Source organism: Apis florea, unplaced genomic scaffold, assembly GCF_048593485.1.
Source record: "Apis florea isolate Af1SG1 unplaced genomic scaffold, ASM4859348v1 contig_1615_pilon, whole genome shotgun sequence".
Lineage (NCBI taxonomy): Eukaryota > Metazoa > Arthropoda > Insecta > Hymenoptera > Apidae > Apis > Apis florea.
In genome coordinates, this window is record NW_028256416.1 from 6010187 (window position 1) to 6027300 (window position 17114).

General features: G+C 37.0%; 2 protein-coding genes across 2 annotated transcripts in view; one reads left to right on the forward strand and one right to left on the reverse strand.

The window, feature by feature from the left end:
* Nucleotides 1-17114, forward strand: part of cue (Low-density lipoprotein receptor repeat domain-containing protein cueball) — a 68341-nt gene that overhangs the window by 14134 nt on the left and 37093 nt on the right. The window lies entirely within an intron of this gene.
* Nucleotides 12737-16915, reverse strand: LOC100870404 (forkhead box protein D2). The gene has a single exon (XM_086905112.1). It carries the CDS (start codon nucleotides 16629-16631, stop codon nucleotides 15555-15557), a length of 1077 nt encoding a protein of 358 aa, XP_086761238.1. The 5' UTR covers nucleotides 16632-16915; the 3' UTR covers nucleotides 12737-15554.

Genomic DNA, 17114 nt, shown 5'->3' on the forward strand with positions numbered 1-17114 from the left:
ATACATATATTATTTACACAATCTTTCTAATTTAAAAAAAAGAACAAGATCAAGAAATCCATAGACAAACGATATGTTCCAAAAAAATATAAGAAATATCAATTAATGAAGATTCTTTGAATCACCTTATTATATCAACTAACAAAACTTTCTTCTCCAAAAAAAAAAAAAACTTTATATCCACCTTTGTATCCACCCCACCAAATTAACCCAACCAACCAACTCGAGGAAGAAGAAGAGCAAAGAAGAAGAAGAAGAAGCCGCCGCAAATCGCGTCCTCGATTTACTTCCCGACGACGAGACGTAAACGGGTAGATATAAAACGACTGGCCGACTGCTTCCTCTCTGCTTCGTTAATGCACCTATTAAAATTCCACCGGATCCGCGGACCGCAAGACAGCGGTGGACACAGAAGAGTAGAGTAGAGGGAGGAAGATAAAGAGGAGGACGGGATTAAAGGAGGGGCCCGCGGGCTGTGCAACTTGGTCGAATTATTACGGAAGGCCGAAGTTTGGTGTCGTGGTGGTGGGGGGGTTCCCCGCGGGCCATGCCCACGAACCGTCAAATTTAAATCTCGCTAAGCCCGGCCATTAGTACGAAGTGCAAACAGCAAACAGTGCATTAAACGGTGCACGCGTGGTGGGTCGTCGGATCCCCGTTGTCCTTAAACGTAAAGCCAAGTGTCCATTCCCACGGGGATTGGTCGCGGGAGGTTCCATGCTACGCGCTTTTATTTAGACTCCGTTCGCGTCCGCTTGTGTTTACGTGTCCTTCCACTTTGCCGCGCGCTGCAGTCGCTCGACATACGGGGTGGGGGGGAGCGGAGGGGAAAAAATATATTTTTTCCAAATTTCTCCCCGCTGCCTTTTCGATCGATGGACGAATTTCGTCGAGGGATTTGACAATTTCTTTCTTTTTTCTTCCTTCTTCTTTTCGAGCGGATTTTTCGTTGGAATTTTGATACCTTGCCTTCGGGAGGCAAGAATTTTGGGGATTGTTTCATTTGCAATTTTGTCGATTCGAAACTTGCGGAAGAAGGAGTTGCATGAGGTTGTTGCAATATCAAATTTTTCAATCGGGTTTTTCTTGGATGTAAAAATTAAAATCCGTCGATGAACTGTTCGCATCGAGTAATATTCCATTTTAGCTAGCAATTATTGAATATATTGAATATAACGATGCCTTATAACGTCTCTGAAAAGATTAAGTTTATTAACTGTATTAATTTATCGCTTAGAAAATTGAAGTTAATAAAAGAAATTTTTAATATTAAGGATATGTATGAATATTAAATGGAAAATTTTCCTCTTGCCTCACTTTGACGAAACAAAATCTCGAGGATACTCGAGATTCCTTTGTGTTACGAGTTCGTTTGCAAAAGATTGTTGGTCACCGATTTCCAAGCAGATGGAAAAGAGTGGCATCGAAAGCCATTCTCTAATGCATCCCCGTTTTTCCCCGTACATATTCCTTTAAGGACATATGTAGAGGTGCGTACATATTTCTTATTTCTTTCCTTTCGAAACCACTCTGGGTGGCGGCGCAAAAGCGGACAAAAGTTTTAAGGCACATGCCTGAACCTTCCCAAGAAACCTATACATTATAAATGTCGTACTTTCTTATCCATCCTATCGTTTCCCACCTTTCGTATCGAGAAGGGGGGGGAAATATATCCGCTTCGCCCTCGTTCGCCTCGTGTAGATCGACCGTTTATTTATATTTTCGCGAATAAATCTTGTACAGGTAATTTTCAAAGTCTGGAAAGTGTATTAAAATATGGAGAATTTTCTTCTTTGTAATTATTTTTATTAATCATCGAAGATTGTACAATAAACTAATGGATAATTTTGTGGTTAAAATTTGTGTATAAAAATATTGAAAATTTAATAATAAAGATATTTTAAATTTTTACACAGTAAAGTTAAAAATGAATTATTAAAGATTGTAAAAGTGATAGGAAAGAAATAATTTTTTTTCGATGAATTTTTTTCAATTTATTAAATTTTTCTATGCCGTTTAGAATGCAATATCATAGTTTTATGTAATGTCTTAATCAGCATATTTGAAAGAGAAGTGTCTTCTTTAAACTTCTAAAACGTCACAAAATTGTAAAGTACAAATAAAATGATTTTAATTGTTGATTTTTTTTTTCGAGACTTTTTTTAGACTTTTTTATTCGCTGCAAATCACGACGATGATTTATTTTCCTAAAAATATATTTGTCGTGAAGTGTATGTTACAATAACAGACGACTATGGCAAATATTGATAGTTGGATTAGAATCACATTTTTTTTTTTTTTTTTTTTTTTTTTTACGATGAAATCTTTCTCGTTATTCTTTTGTTATGAAATATTTTTTCCGCTGTTACAAAAGTAATATTTTCACATATAAAATTCGCACATTTAATAGCTTTTGGACGACAAGTCTCCCATAAAACTCATATAAACGTTAGTTGAATTCATAACGTCAAATAACAAAGTTCTAACAATTTTATTACAAAACTTTTAAATATTTAACGCACATTATATCAAATTTCTTCTTGTTTAACAGTGTTTTGTAACAGTTAAATATCGGACACAATTCACTGATTTTATTCAAAAAGAATAAATGTACGATAAAAGGGGGTGACAAAATTTTTAATTTAATCGTATATAAAATCGTAAATAAAATTAAACTTCCATAAAAATAAAATCTGTTTTACTTGAACCATTGCTATATTTTTTTTTTTTTTTTTTGTTTTTAGATCCTGATGTTCAAAAAACAATTCCAAATTCTTCTTACTTTATTAAAAAAATTTTATTTCGTAACCGATTATACTTATTGAATATCAATCAGTTTTTGAATCATTACAAAAAAACCTATAAATTCAGATACTTTCTACTTCAAAGCTAATTCGTTTTCAAATTCAGATAAAATTCTTACTTTGCTCGAGATTTTAATTTAAAAAAAAAAAAAAAGGAGAAGAAATTAATACTTTCAAATGAAATTTATCACGAGTCTTAATTAACACAAAATCACCAATTTATTGATTTATATCTCGTATTCGAAAATCCATCAAAGATCTACATAAAGAGAGAGAGAGAGAGAGAGGAACGAGAATGAATCGACGATAAGGTTGGCAGAGACACGCGGTGTCAAGAGAAGACACGAGGGTTTTAATTTAAAAGCTCGTAGCGCGGTATTCCATGGTTGGGAAACGAGGAGACAAAAGCAGCAAGAAGAAATCAATGCCGAAGGCTAGCTAACACGCGTTCTCTTCCTCACGGACGAGCACAGCCTCCGGGACAGCTCTCGAGACCCCGACCATGCGAAAACTTTGTCCAAGAATCTAATATCATCCTTGGTTCTCACACATTCCCAAAATTCCATCCTACGCTACGACACGCCGACCACTCGCTTCTCCTATAACTCTCTATTTATGGATCGCGTGTGATCCACTGTCTTAATAATGGGCCGATAGCCTTTCCTCCCCCTCTTTCGATTCCTAATAAATTTCGCGAGAGATGAGGGTAAATATTATGATGGTTTTCCATGGAATTTGATATTAGGGTAAATCGTAGCTTTTTTTTAAGATTTTGTCGATGATTTTATTATTACGATAGAGACGATAGATTTTTATTGGAAGAAAATAGAAGTGGATGTAAGAAAGAATTATTGTTGATGATTTGGAATAGAATTAAATATTCGTTGATAATGTAACGTGCAGTTACAGAATATAAAATGTTTCGATTAATTTTTAGAGATAATTGTAGAGATTCGTTAATTAAATCTGAATTCTTCGTTTAAACAAAACGTGTTATATTCAAGATAATTTATATAGTTTCGATAATATAGTTGTGACAAAATTATTTTTAAAAGGTATTAAATATTTGGCTAATTTGATAATTTTTTTTAGGTAAACACGAGGATATTTCTATACACGTTATTTGGAAAATTAAGCGAAAAATAATTTTCTACAATTCCAGGGAAAATGTTTCATAATGTTTTCCCGTGACAAAGTTACGTGGAAATTTTCTGTATTCGAAAGTTAAAATAACGAATTCCTTTCGAAATCCATAAAAGCAAAATTCTGATGCATATCTGCGGTGTGAACGTGTCATGGTCCGCATAAATTCCGAGAGGGAACCTTCCGAAGAATACCAATACTCTTTTGCATGTATATTAAACAAGGGATAAAAGCAGCATACTCGTTCGCTCATTTCAAGTTAAACTCTGCTCACATTTTTCTTATGAAACCACGATAATAAATAACGATTCTCTGTAAAATATATATATATATATATTTTATCAATATTTCTTTTTTATCGTTCATACGAACAAATTTTCAACTCATTATCAATCATTGAAGAGAAAAAACATTGACAAATTGACAAATATTAACAATTCCTATTTCTTAAATTATTACTCGATCGAAGATGAGGGATCGAATACCTGTTCGAAAAGCCGAAACAATAACTCATTATATCAATTCTCTATCCACCGGAAACCGAGGGAAAACCTCCAAAACCGCCTCCAATCCAACTTACACAACCCACCTCATTAACCGTGACCACGAGATCCGCCATAAATCCGAAAACTCGAACCTGCATCCGCCACAATTTCCCTTATTCGAGCTCGTCTATCTACACGTCCATCTATATCTCCGATAATATAAATAATATAGAAAATTTTTCCATCGATGGATCCAACTCGTCGCACGAATTGAAATACGTGATTTTTCAATTGTTCCATATTATGATCCCGTATAAACTCATACTTATTAGGATAGGATTCGATATCGAAATCGGGCTGAATAAATAAAACCGCGATTACTACGATTAATACAACTATTACTACAATTTGCACAAGTACCTCATTCTACAACAATTGAACCTACATTATAATTACTTTCGGCAATCAATTACGGGTAGAGCAACGGCGAAAATTCGCTCAACGCTCTCCAACGAAGGAAATTACATCGAAAATCGCGTTGCATGAATACAATTGTTGCAACAATTTGCGTTGCACCAAGTACTCGTTACAATTACTCAACGATCGATCACAGTTGCATTCTTCGACGAAGAAAACCACAAAACGAAATCCTCTCTCGTGTATATATAACTACCACACACGTCGTAATTACTCTCGAGGATCGATTACACTAACGAAAAAAAATTCACTCGATCGACACTCTCCGAAGGAAATTACATCGAAATTGCATAGATATAACCGTTGCGACAATTTCCACGAGTACCGCCTCGTTACAATTGCCCAATAATCGATTACAATTTAAGATCCAATCCACGCGTTACGTCGTAATTACTCAATAATCGATGCATCCTTCGGACGAAGAATTATACAAATATAACTACGAAAACCTGCGTCTCGAAATTACGCCAACGACGAAAATCCGATCGGTGGATCGCCGCTCAATACGCCAATCCCTCCCTCCCTCCGTGAAGGAAATCGGCGACACCGTGGATCGACACGTTGTCCCGGAAGATGCTCGTGAGCGGGGGCCACGTAGAATCTGTGGCGGAGGAGGAGAAGGAGGGAGAGTGGGTGGAGGAGGAGGAGGAGGAGGTGATGAGGATCCGCGGAGGGACGAAGAAGGGGTTAGAGGGAAAGTGGGTTGCTATCTTAGCCACCACAAAGCAGTGATAACATTTTCCCTCCCGGACAGAAGCCTAGCCACCCTTCTCGTTTCAGCCCAGGTCGATATCGGGATAACGCCGACGCCGGTTACCCCGGGCAACCGGAAAGCCACGCCCGCACCCTCAAATATGGCTGCCCATATTCGCGACTCCGTGCACCTTGATGTTGCCAAAGGACGAGCCAAAGGGGGATTGGCGCAGGGAAGGAGGGAGGGAGAGGAGAGTGGAGGGAGGGAAACGAAAAGGGGAGAGGTCGAAGCGGAGATAAAACGAGAGAGCGGCGAGAGGGAGGAGGAGGAGAGGGGGTGGGGATGGGGCGGTTGGAATTATCATAATATTGGTCATTGCTTGTTCCGCTGGATGAGGAGAAGTAGCTACGCTTCAACCTGGGAATCTTTCACACGCGGGAGAAACGTGTCGCGTGTGGAAACGCTCGGATGCTGGCTTCTGGCGAAATTGTAACACCCGACCTCCCTTCTCCCTACCTACCGTCGAGGTTTCAATCTTCACCCAAGCTGAAAGGGTGTTTTTTTTTTTTTTATTTATTTATTTATCATTTGGTTCCTTGCTTCTTCTTTTTTTTTTTTCGAAGGAAAGAAGGTGAGTGTTAATTTTTTTTTTTTTTTTTTTTGAGGGTTTGTTGCAAGGATTATTTCTTGCTTCTTGGGAATTATTTGGAACGGTGACGAACAGTGTTTAATATCTCGATTTAGTGATTCCTTTTTGTCGAGATTTTAAAGATTGGATTCGATTCGAACGGATTTTCGCGATTATCTATTTCTTCTTATATGTTTTATAGCGAAATAATATATAAATTAGCATTTCATTGATTTTCTCTTTATATCGAGATACATTAATGGTAAAGTAAATTATAGGAATTTTCGATTGGCTTAATTTGATAAAATACATGAAATCTTGTGTATGTATACCGCGGAATTGTATTCAAACTTCTTCCTTTCGCCCGATTCGTTGATTTTCTATTGTTGCGGTTAGCTTCAAAGACCGAGATGAAATGTAACTCGTACAATGCACGGAATGCCATATCAAATGTGCAAGAGGTATCTCGTGTCCTTTTCTTTTGCAAAACGTTGCAAATATGCACGTTGGAACATTGTTGCGTGGACGCGAGCCCACATTTCCCGTGGCTTTTCCCTCTTCTGTTATATTTCCTCCCAGTTATTTTGTGCCCTCTTTTCCCGAATCAAATTACTTTTTTTGTTTTATTAAAATCCTTCAAGTATTTAATTATCTTGTTCGAATTTCATTACACGCGTCATTTCATCCGATAAAATTCCGTGTCAACCTTTTTTTTTTTTTTTTCATAAATACAAATACGGATTAGATCAATTTATTTCTTCAATTTCTTCAACGATAAAATCTGTTGTTTCTTTAAAATCTTCTCACGAAAAGAAATTTTCTCCTCTTCAAAATCATTAAACCATCCCCCATTCCAAGTATCCTTTCCGCCTCGTCTCATTTATATTATTCAAATGCAAGAAAGAAAAAAAATTCTGTCTAATATTATTCGAACATCGCAATTGCCTACACTTTTCATTTCCACGAAGATATCCACCATCACCTTAGAAAATATCTGTACGTGTATCTTTATATCTCGACGAGTCACAATATCGACGAGTTCGTCATCGGTATCCACCTACTTGGTCGGTAAAAACGGTGGAACAGATCAGAGAACAGAAGGACGAGGAGAAGGCATGAAGGTAATATCTTGTTTACCCGCAACGATGCAGGCGTGTCTGCGCCGGGCGGGGGAAGAAAGTGAAGGGAGTGGAGGAAATGAGTGGATTTTCATTGCAGTTTAATCCATGCCCCCACATCCCCCGTCACGCTATTCTAAACGGCGATACTCTCGAAGGCAACTCTTGTCGCTTGGGGGTGACGATATTACATTCCTCGATCGTGACGAAAACAGCCAGGCCGAGCAAGCTTTTCGAGCCTATCCAACCACCCCCCCAACACGCGTTTTTAATTCCTCTCCAACCTTTACTCTCTAGATATTTTTTCTCTCTCTCTCTCTCTCTTTCTCTTGGAAAATTAGTCAACAGAAGTAACGAGTAATGTTAAAGAAGAATGGTTATATAAAAATTTTCTTTCGAAATATTGAATTTAATTACGTTAATAAGTGTTACGTTTGTACTTTCTGTTTTTTCTTGTGTGTTTTAAAATTTATACAATCTTTTTCCTCTTTTTTTTATATATATATTTTTCAAAATTAATTACAAAGTTTAACAACATTTCGTTCCTGTATAAGGAATATAAAAATAAAACAATTTTTTCCAAGTTTCAAATTCGAACGAATTCGATCGTCCTTTCCATCCGAAAATCTTAACTCTCAAACGAGTTAAAGTCTATTGGATCAGAAGTACGACTGTAAAACGCGATAATTGGAGAACACGATAAAATCGGTGATAATGATATAACGAAAACTTTTGCCTGGTATATTCGTAGAAACGTGGGGAGGAAAAATAAAGCATACGTGGAACGCGAGAACTGGCGCCTTTTCCTCGATGAAAAGTTATTCCTTCCTTCTCCCGCCTCCGCTTCCTCTCTCGCCCATAGCAAGCTTTCATTTCTCGCGATGCGACGAGAAAATTTATGGAACTCGTTCCACGCGTCGCCTCGTCGACAATATCGTCGCTCGAATAGACAATTATTGTTGCGTTATCTCTCGTTTCGCATTAGATAAATAAATAAAAACATATACGAACGATAGTGCATCGTAAATCGCACGATAACATTTAGATTCAGGGTCGAGGCTTGTGATCAGGAAAATTTCCACGCAATTTCACATCTTCTTCGTGTCTTCTTCGATTGTAAATGATTAATTTTTTTCTTTTTCTTTTCTTTTTTTTTTTCTCGAAGAATTCCTTCATTCGTTGAATTAATCCAGAATAGATCTTCTTTCCGTTCAAGTTTAATTTAATTTCCTTGATAATATTTTAATTAATAATTTATTCAGTTTTGCGCGAAGGTAAATAGATATTTGAGCATGAGATACTTGTTGTTTGCTGTTTGATATTGGATATTATCATGTTTTATAATGATATTATGCAGACGAGCTGTGAGAGAATGATTGTTTTAGTATATCTGATAATAGAAGTTTATTATGCCATTAATATTTGTTAATACAAAGTTTCTAAAAATATTTACGAATGAGTTTTTTTTTTTCTAAATTAGATAATTGCGTAAAAGGATATACCGTTAAATTTACCATTTAAAAGAATATAAAATATCATCCAATGCTACTTTAAAGTATCGGAAGAAACATGTTCGAACTTTTCGATCAATTTTTATTACCAAACACAAATAAATGTTTATCAATGAATGTTCAAACATCGTCAAATCCGACTAAAAAAAAAAAGAAAATCCATCAAAACACGTAACGAACGAAAGGAAAATACCTTGAAAACCTTGAATTTACAAGCAAACTTTGTTCAAACCATGTCCATCTCAAACGACAGCCGATGGAAAGTGGAGTATCCGAGGTATCGGTAGACTACTTTGATCGGTTCTGAAACGGGAAGAAAAGAGCCGGCGGCGTGTTCATCGTTGTCACGATCGTGGTTCCTCGGCCGTGTACACCCCTTTAATCGTTCGTCAAGTGTGTGTGCATTCGGAATGTAATATATCCTGGCCGACACGTGGCGGTCACGTGCCGCCAAGTGTTTGTTTCGGTTTGCATTGTCGCCACGGATACGTGGCGCGGAGGTGTGGACCTCTACAGAAATGGGAAGAGAGGCGATGATCGTCCCTTTTCATTATTCCACGCCCGTTCGAGTAAATAACGTGCCGGTAGTCGACAATTAGAAACGATGGGAAAGAGATTCGTTACACGGCGTTGAACTAATAGCGAATCGATCGGCAGGGATATACCTGCTGCGATGGGGGATCGAATCGTTGGATGAATCTTTTCTTTTGGAATCGTTTCTTTAATTCCGTGTGAGAATATAGTATAGGTAGAGAATATTGGCCAGCCTTTTGAATATTCTTAGATTAATGCATAGAAATTGATTCTTTTGGTAAGAGATAAGTTTGAACGAGTTTGGTGAAATTTAAAGAAAAGATATGATTCGAATATTGGAGTGTTAGTTAGTCTATTGTATAATTGAAAAATTGGTCGATCCTCTATTGATTATCGGATTGATGAAAGCGAGTTTTGAAATGGAATTTGAAAATGATTTGATTGGCAAATTGGCAATTTTAATAAAGATAATAATCTCTTAATGTTTGAATTTGGATATACGTATTGTCGAAAGCGGGTTTTATTAGATTTTTTTTACGATATTAAAATAAATGTAGTAACATTGTATTGTAATTTATGTAGTGATATTGTAAATATGTGACGTTTCGTTTGGAATTCCTCGGTAATGAATATCGATCAAATTCAAAAGGTAAAATACAAAAGCAGTCGTTCAAAGAGCGTAACACGTGTTTTTTTTTAATTTTCAATTAAAAAAGATATGTTTCTCTTCGATACAGAGTAAAAATGCGTTGAAAAAATATATATTTATATATATATTTTTTTTTCTATTATTATTCAAGCCCATAAAAAAAATCTGTAAAATAAAGTTTTATCTTTACATATCTTTTATTTTATTCCTCTGAAAAATGTGATTCATTTTCCTTTTTGAAAATCTATCGAATATTATCGTTCCTTAAATTTTCGTAATTGTACATCAAATTTACTCGTTTCAATTATTTTTATCACTTTATTTGATATATCTGTTATTATCTGAAATTTATCAATTCAACGGGTATTAAATTAATTTTTCATCACCTGATAATTTTTTTTAAATATTTTCTTCTTCTCTAATTAATTTACATAGAAAAAAAATAAATTTTACACATATTCTTTGTAATGAACAATTTCTTCGTTCCACCTATTTTCTATTTTTCAAGATATCTCATAAAATGCACGTTTAATCCTTCACGAGTGACTCTTTCAACACTATCAGTAAAAAATAATAATGGCTTAAATATATTTTTTTCCAATTAATCTATCATGTAATCGAAGAAGAAAAAAAAAGAATAAATCTCTTATACTTAACAGTACTTTATTGTTGACATTATTACACGTTATTATAAATCTATCATCTTGACACGTATAATACTTACTAAATCTACAGAGACAAGTGTTAACGATAACCTATAACTAAACATACATTATAGCATCGGTACTTATTTTAGTAAAGGAACAAACAGACGTACCGCGTTACTTTCGTCACAATATCTTAACACACGACAGCTCAGAGTCGAGACGAGATTATTAAAATATACACCGTTCGAATAATAATCCTGAATCATTTCTCAGAACTATCCCTATCTTTCTCTCTTCTCCCATTTTCTTTTTCTCCTCTTCTCTTTCTCTCTCTCTTTCTCTCTCTCACTCACTCTCTCTCTCTCTCTTTTTTACACAAAAAAATGAACAACACTCGCGATCGCATATATTTATATAATACATTTAATTTAACTTAATGTTAAAAATCTCTACACCTCTAAATCGATCAGCCGTGAATTTATGCAAGTATAAAAGACTATCAAGTTTATAATATCGTTTTGTACCCAAACATTCGACATTAAGGTTTAGAATCGGTGTTTTTCCATCGGCTCCATCCGACGATTATTGTTATGCGTTTCTTTCATCTGACGCAGATCGAACGGAATCTATGAAATCTCGTGGAATTTCCGCTCGTGCTTGCTGAATGCTTAACCCTCTGCAACGGTTATATAACGATTTATGTATTTGTGTACTGTGCGTACTGTTGCTTTTATGCAAAATGCAACATATGAAATTTTTGGTAAAAGTCTTTTTCTTAAAAATTGCATCAAATCTCTACGCTGGATTATTTTTCTATTATATAATAAAATTTTATTTCAATTTTTTTTTTATTTTAATGTTGAAACAATTCAAAAATTCTGAAGAAAAAATGTCGATCGCATATTAATATTATTAATGAAATTTTTATTCTCGTGCATTATTATAGAGAGTTAATGAAGTATAAAATCAGAGTATATAATTCGATAAAGATTACAATTAGACGGCAGAGATATTATAATCAATTGGACATTTTGAATTTCGATTACAGAGGATTAAAGCATTTACAATGGAATACGTTCTCGATCAAAAAAATTTTTTCCAATAATTGCTAAAGAATTTTACTGAAATGCGTGTACAAAAAAATTTGGACTCGCATTAAATCTCTGATCTAATTGGAAAAATTTAAATCGACGGTGTTGAATGGAAAAATAAGATTTTATTTATCGCGAATTGTGCAGTGGAAGATAATGATAATTTGTTTTTTCTTCTTGTATTCGTTATTTTCGATTTCGATACGTCGAAGATTTATTTTTCTAAAATAAGCCGCCATTCCTCTGTTAGACAATGATTTTCGTTATCGTGACGTGCATCATTCAACATCTTGAAAACACATTTGTGCCGATTATGTAATCAGTAGTTCTACATAAACGAGAACGATAACGAAAATAACTGCAAATTCTGGTTGCCTTGAAACGAATAGAAAACACGAACATCTTGTTGGTTCTAGTTTAACGCGTCACGTGCCGTCCAGGTCACACGTACTCCATTTTTATTCAGCAGTGAAAAGGATTTTTCGAGTATTTTATGAGTATTCCACGTTGAAACGAAACATGAGAAAAATACGTGACGAGATATAAAGAATATTGATAAAATAATATTTTTCTAATCGAGTATTCTTTTAATACTACTTTTGTATTGAGTAAGTCTTTGAGTATTTTCGAATTTCGAATAATAATTTCCGAGTGTAGCTTGGATTTAATAAATATTCGAATATTACTTTTTAAATATTTTTAAATATTTAAGAATAACGTTTTTTGGATACTTTTGAGTATTTTTTTATATTATCGAGTATTATTGAGTATTTGAATAACTTTGAATATTTTTTAATATTAGTTGTAAATAATACTAAATTAAATTTTGGACTGTGCACTTGGATACTTTATTACTGAGTGTATTTTAAATATTTTTGAATTAGTATTTTCTTTTGAATTAATAATATTTTTAAATCTCTATTATTCATAAGTAAAATTAAGTATGTTTGCTCAAGTACTATCCATAAGTAACTTTCAATACCGTTGAATCTCATTTCTAAACATTCTTGAATACTAATCAAATATCAATTTTTCCAATTTTGTTATTTAAACCTTTTAAAAATTTATATTATATAATTTTTAATTTTTTCAATTACAAAATGATTTTCTATTTTCCACGGCACCAAACGCGTTAAATAATAATGCAAACATATTAATAAAAAAAATTATTCGAATTATTCGCCCGCATTCCAAAAGTTAAAACACGTAGCAATATATTTTTATGAAACATTTTTTATCTCTTTTCTTTTTTTTTTTTTTTTTTCATTCAACGAAAATTAGATCCGACCCGATTCGTTGCACAAACAATAGCAATAACTCTTATCTAGCAATTGTACAATACGAGGAAAATTCACTAGCGGCTTATGTATATCTGTACATGTGTGGATTGACACACATATATTCGTCATGGATGCGTATCTTCACAGGGATTAATTGTAAATTATTCCATTCTCTCTTCTCGTAGATCCCTGCACATATGTGTATACACGCTTGAAAACGCTCAGAATAGACTCGAATGCTGTGTCCGTGTTAAAAGTCGTCGACGAGCTTCGTCAGACTTTCGTTTCGCATTTTTTTTTTTTTTTTTTTTATTTCTCATTTACGTGTAATTGTGCTCTTTTTTTTCTCTTTTTTTTTCTTTTTTTTTTTTTTTTTTGAGATCTTTTATCAAGTTCGAAACAGAAAAACGAAACGAAAAAATTTTTTTAAATATTTATACCCGTTGTGATTGCAAAATTAAAAACTACATCTGTAATAATATCAATTGATTTAATAAATAGAAAAAAATTTGATAATACTAGCAATACGATGATAATATTCAAACGAAATTGTATATTGTTATGTATTCTCTTGATCTGTAAAATCATTCATTTTACACGATATAATTAATTCTCGAAATTAAAATGTTATTATCCATTATCGAAATTGAGATTATGCACTTTATACACTGTTCAAGATATTAATAATAAAATCATAATTCAGAATCATTTCAACAATTAAACCAGTCGTAAAAGAAGAAATATACAAACGATAAAAATAACATAATAAAAAGATCAACTCCATCAAGTCATTTAAAATCTGAAAACATCAAAGCGCGAAGCACTATAGAATTATCTAATTATTAAATTAATGGAAAAAAAATGGCTGAATAAATCGTAAATATAATTATTTTTATAATATTTTTGACATCGATTATTTTTTTTTAATGATAAAGAGACAAACTTTGTAAAATGTTACTTACGATAAAAATTTCTCTATATCTCCCATTTCCTCTTCGTCTCTATTCTCAATCAAAAATAATTTGAAACGATATTCCCATTTTTCCAAATTAACCGTTCAATTTCCCAATTTCTAATTTAAAATCTCGAACAGTATATCAAGTCGGTCCGAAGTTTCCAAAAGTTTCACCGCCCAATCATAGATCGGCACCATAAATAAAACAAGGAAACAAAATGGATTCCATTGCAAGCTCGCGCCACTCGTCTTCGACGACGACGATTTCAAATCCAGCAAATTTCGCGAGGCGAAAACGAAAACCAATAAGACCGATAAAATATCTTGATCATCCATCCCTCGCTATCAAAACATCCCTCCTTCCTCCCCATTTTACGGATCGGAACACGGATGTTCCTATATTTTTTTTTCTTTTTTTCTTTCTTCTTTTTTTTTTTTTTATCTTTTTTTTATCTTTTTCCACGTACACCGAATTTTCTATGTACACCGAACGTCTACTTGACCGAAAATCCGGCCGAGCTTTACATTAAATCCGATGAAGAGAACTGACCTCCCTTCTCCATCGTTTCTCCGCCACCCTCTCTGTCGCCCTTTCACTCGTGCGCATTCTCTCCTCTCCTCTCACTCGCAAACAATAGAAAGCTGAGCAAAGATTTGTTCGGGATGTGTGTACGTGCGTGTGTCTCTCCCTCTCTCTCTCTCTCTTTTTCTCTATGCGTGTATAAATGTGCGTATATGTATGCACGTGTGTGTGTGTGTGTGTGTGTGTGTGTGTGTGTATTTACAGTGGCGTATATATTAATCGATCGTTTACAAAACGAGGCAACACGCGCAAGAAGCTCTATTCCTTTCCTTGCTAAGAATGGAAGAAAAATAACATGGAGGGGCGGGGGGAGGGATTGGAAAATTATTAAGTTCGATTCGTCGAGAGGAATCGATCGTTGGAGATGATAGCGGCTAAGGATGATCAGTTCGACACAGCGAAGGGTTGCTTCTTTTTTCCTTCTTCTTTTTCTTCTTCTTCTTCTTCTTCTTCTTCTTTTCCTTCTTCTTCCTCTTCTCGTACTTAAACCCAACCACTACACTATTGCACTACACCTTTTTACAATTACTCGACTCCTGGTCGCGTCTTTTGTTCTCCTTTTCTCCTCCTCCTCCTCCTCCTCCTCCTGTTTCTCCGTCGTTCTATACACTTAATCGAAATCTTTTGGGCGCGCTCCGTCCGCGCCCCTATCCTTTCCTCATCGTTTCTCCTCACTTTCGAACCTCATCACTTCCTCTTCTCCTTCTCTTCCTCTCCTTTCCTCTTCTTTCTCTCGCGGAAATGAACAACTCTCTGGATGATCTTCATCGAGCTCCCTCGTTCACCTCCCTCGTCTTCCTTTTCATCTCGAATCCTCCAAAAAAAAAAAAAAAAAGAAAAAAAAAGAATAGGTCTTCCAGCTTCGAATCTCTTTCGTTTGGGAAAAACCGAGGTCCCCCACATATTTTTCCGACGTAAGATATCCTCCCCGAAAGGAGATCCGCAACAGGATCCTCTAAACCAGAGGAGAGAAGGCCGACGCCTGGCTCCTGATCTCTCTGTGCTCCGACGGGCTGAGATCAAGCAAGCCGCCGCAATTCTGATCGTTGGCCGCCTGTTTACCTATCAACGCGTCGATACTGAAGTTCCTCTTCTTCTCGGCCGGCGGATGGCCGCTCGGTATCGCGGTGGTCCTCGTGGGTGCGGGATCGATCTGTCTGATCGGCGGTGCGGTGATCGGCACAGGTTTGTACAACGGCGGGGGTGGTTCCAGGAAGCCGCCGAGCTTGAGCGCCTCCAAGGTCGAGGGCGAGAAGTCGAGCAAGGGGAGGCCAGGCGGCGGGGACAGGTACGCGGCGCTGGGATAGGCGAGGGCCCCCGGATGACCGCCACCCCCGCCAGGGCAGGGGCCCCGATCGCCGCAAATGGCGAACGTGGCCATGATCGCCCTGTCTCTGAGCACGTAGTGCGGCGGAGGCCTCTTGTACCTCTTCCTCCGGCGCAAGAAGCTCCCGTTGTCGAACATATCCTCGGCCAACGGGTCCAGCGTCCAGTAGTTACCCTTGCCAGGGTTGCCGGGCTCCCTTGGTATCTTGATGAAGCAGTCGTTCAACGACAGGTTGTGTCTGATCGAGTTCTGCCAGGCGGGGAACTTGTCGTGGTAGTAAGGGAATCGGGACATGATGAACTCGCATATACCGCTCAGCGTGAGCTTCTTCTGGGGCGATTGGAGGATCGCCATCGTGATCAGGGCTATGTAGGAGTAAGGGGGCTTGATCAGGGACGAGGACATCTTCTCGTTGCCGTAGGTGGACGCCTGGCCGGCCGCGTTCCCCTTTTGCTGCCCGTTCCCGCCCGACATCATCGAGTAGCCCTTCTTGCTGCGGCTCCCCCCGCGATTTCGGGAGGACGCGGTGGCCGGGGGGACGGGCGAGCTGGGTATCACGGGGCTGGACGACGACTGGGACGGCGACAGGTCGTTCTTGTCCAAACTCACCGGGTCCACGATCATGCTGCTGCTGTCGGAATCGCGGTCGCTGTCCGCGCACCCGTCGCACGACAGGTTCGACATCATCATCCCACGCGGCTCCATCGCGGTGATCGCTTCATGGGCACATGATTCCAAGATTCGATCTCTCAGTTTCTCGGCCCCATCGGGACACGACGATGTTCCAACAGCTCCAAGCTGCTCCTCATCCCGACGTGTCCACTCGTCCGCGTGGGTGTGAATGACGTAGTGACGCGCGTCCGTTTTTGTCTCTTCTTTTTCCTCTTCTTCTTCTTCTTCTTCTCTTTGACTTTCGGGAAGGAGGATTATGGATTGATCGAAAACGTTCACCGCTTGAAAGCAACCGAACGAGATGAGACGCGAGAAGCGTGCTCGTCTCCCGACATATTTTCACGAGGCAACTGTCACGAGCTCCGCGCGAATTCCGCGCTATCTTACGCTAATAGTTTTGTTTCCACAACGATAACGAGGGGTTTTTTTTCTTCTTCCTCTTCTTCTTCTTCTTCTTCTTCTCGCTCGTTCCGACCGTCACCCACTCGACGAGGCCCGCTGTGTAGTATCTCAAGG

What these genes read in the sequence shown, in the direction of transcription:
- LOC100870404 (XM_086905112.1), bottom strand. Translation starts at nt 16,631, where the DNA reads ATGGAGCCGCGTGGGATGATGATGTCGAACCTGTCGTGCGACGGGTGC.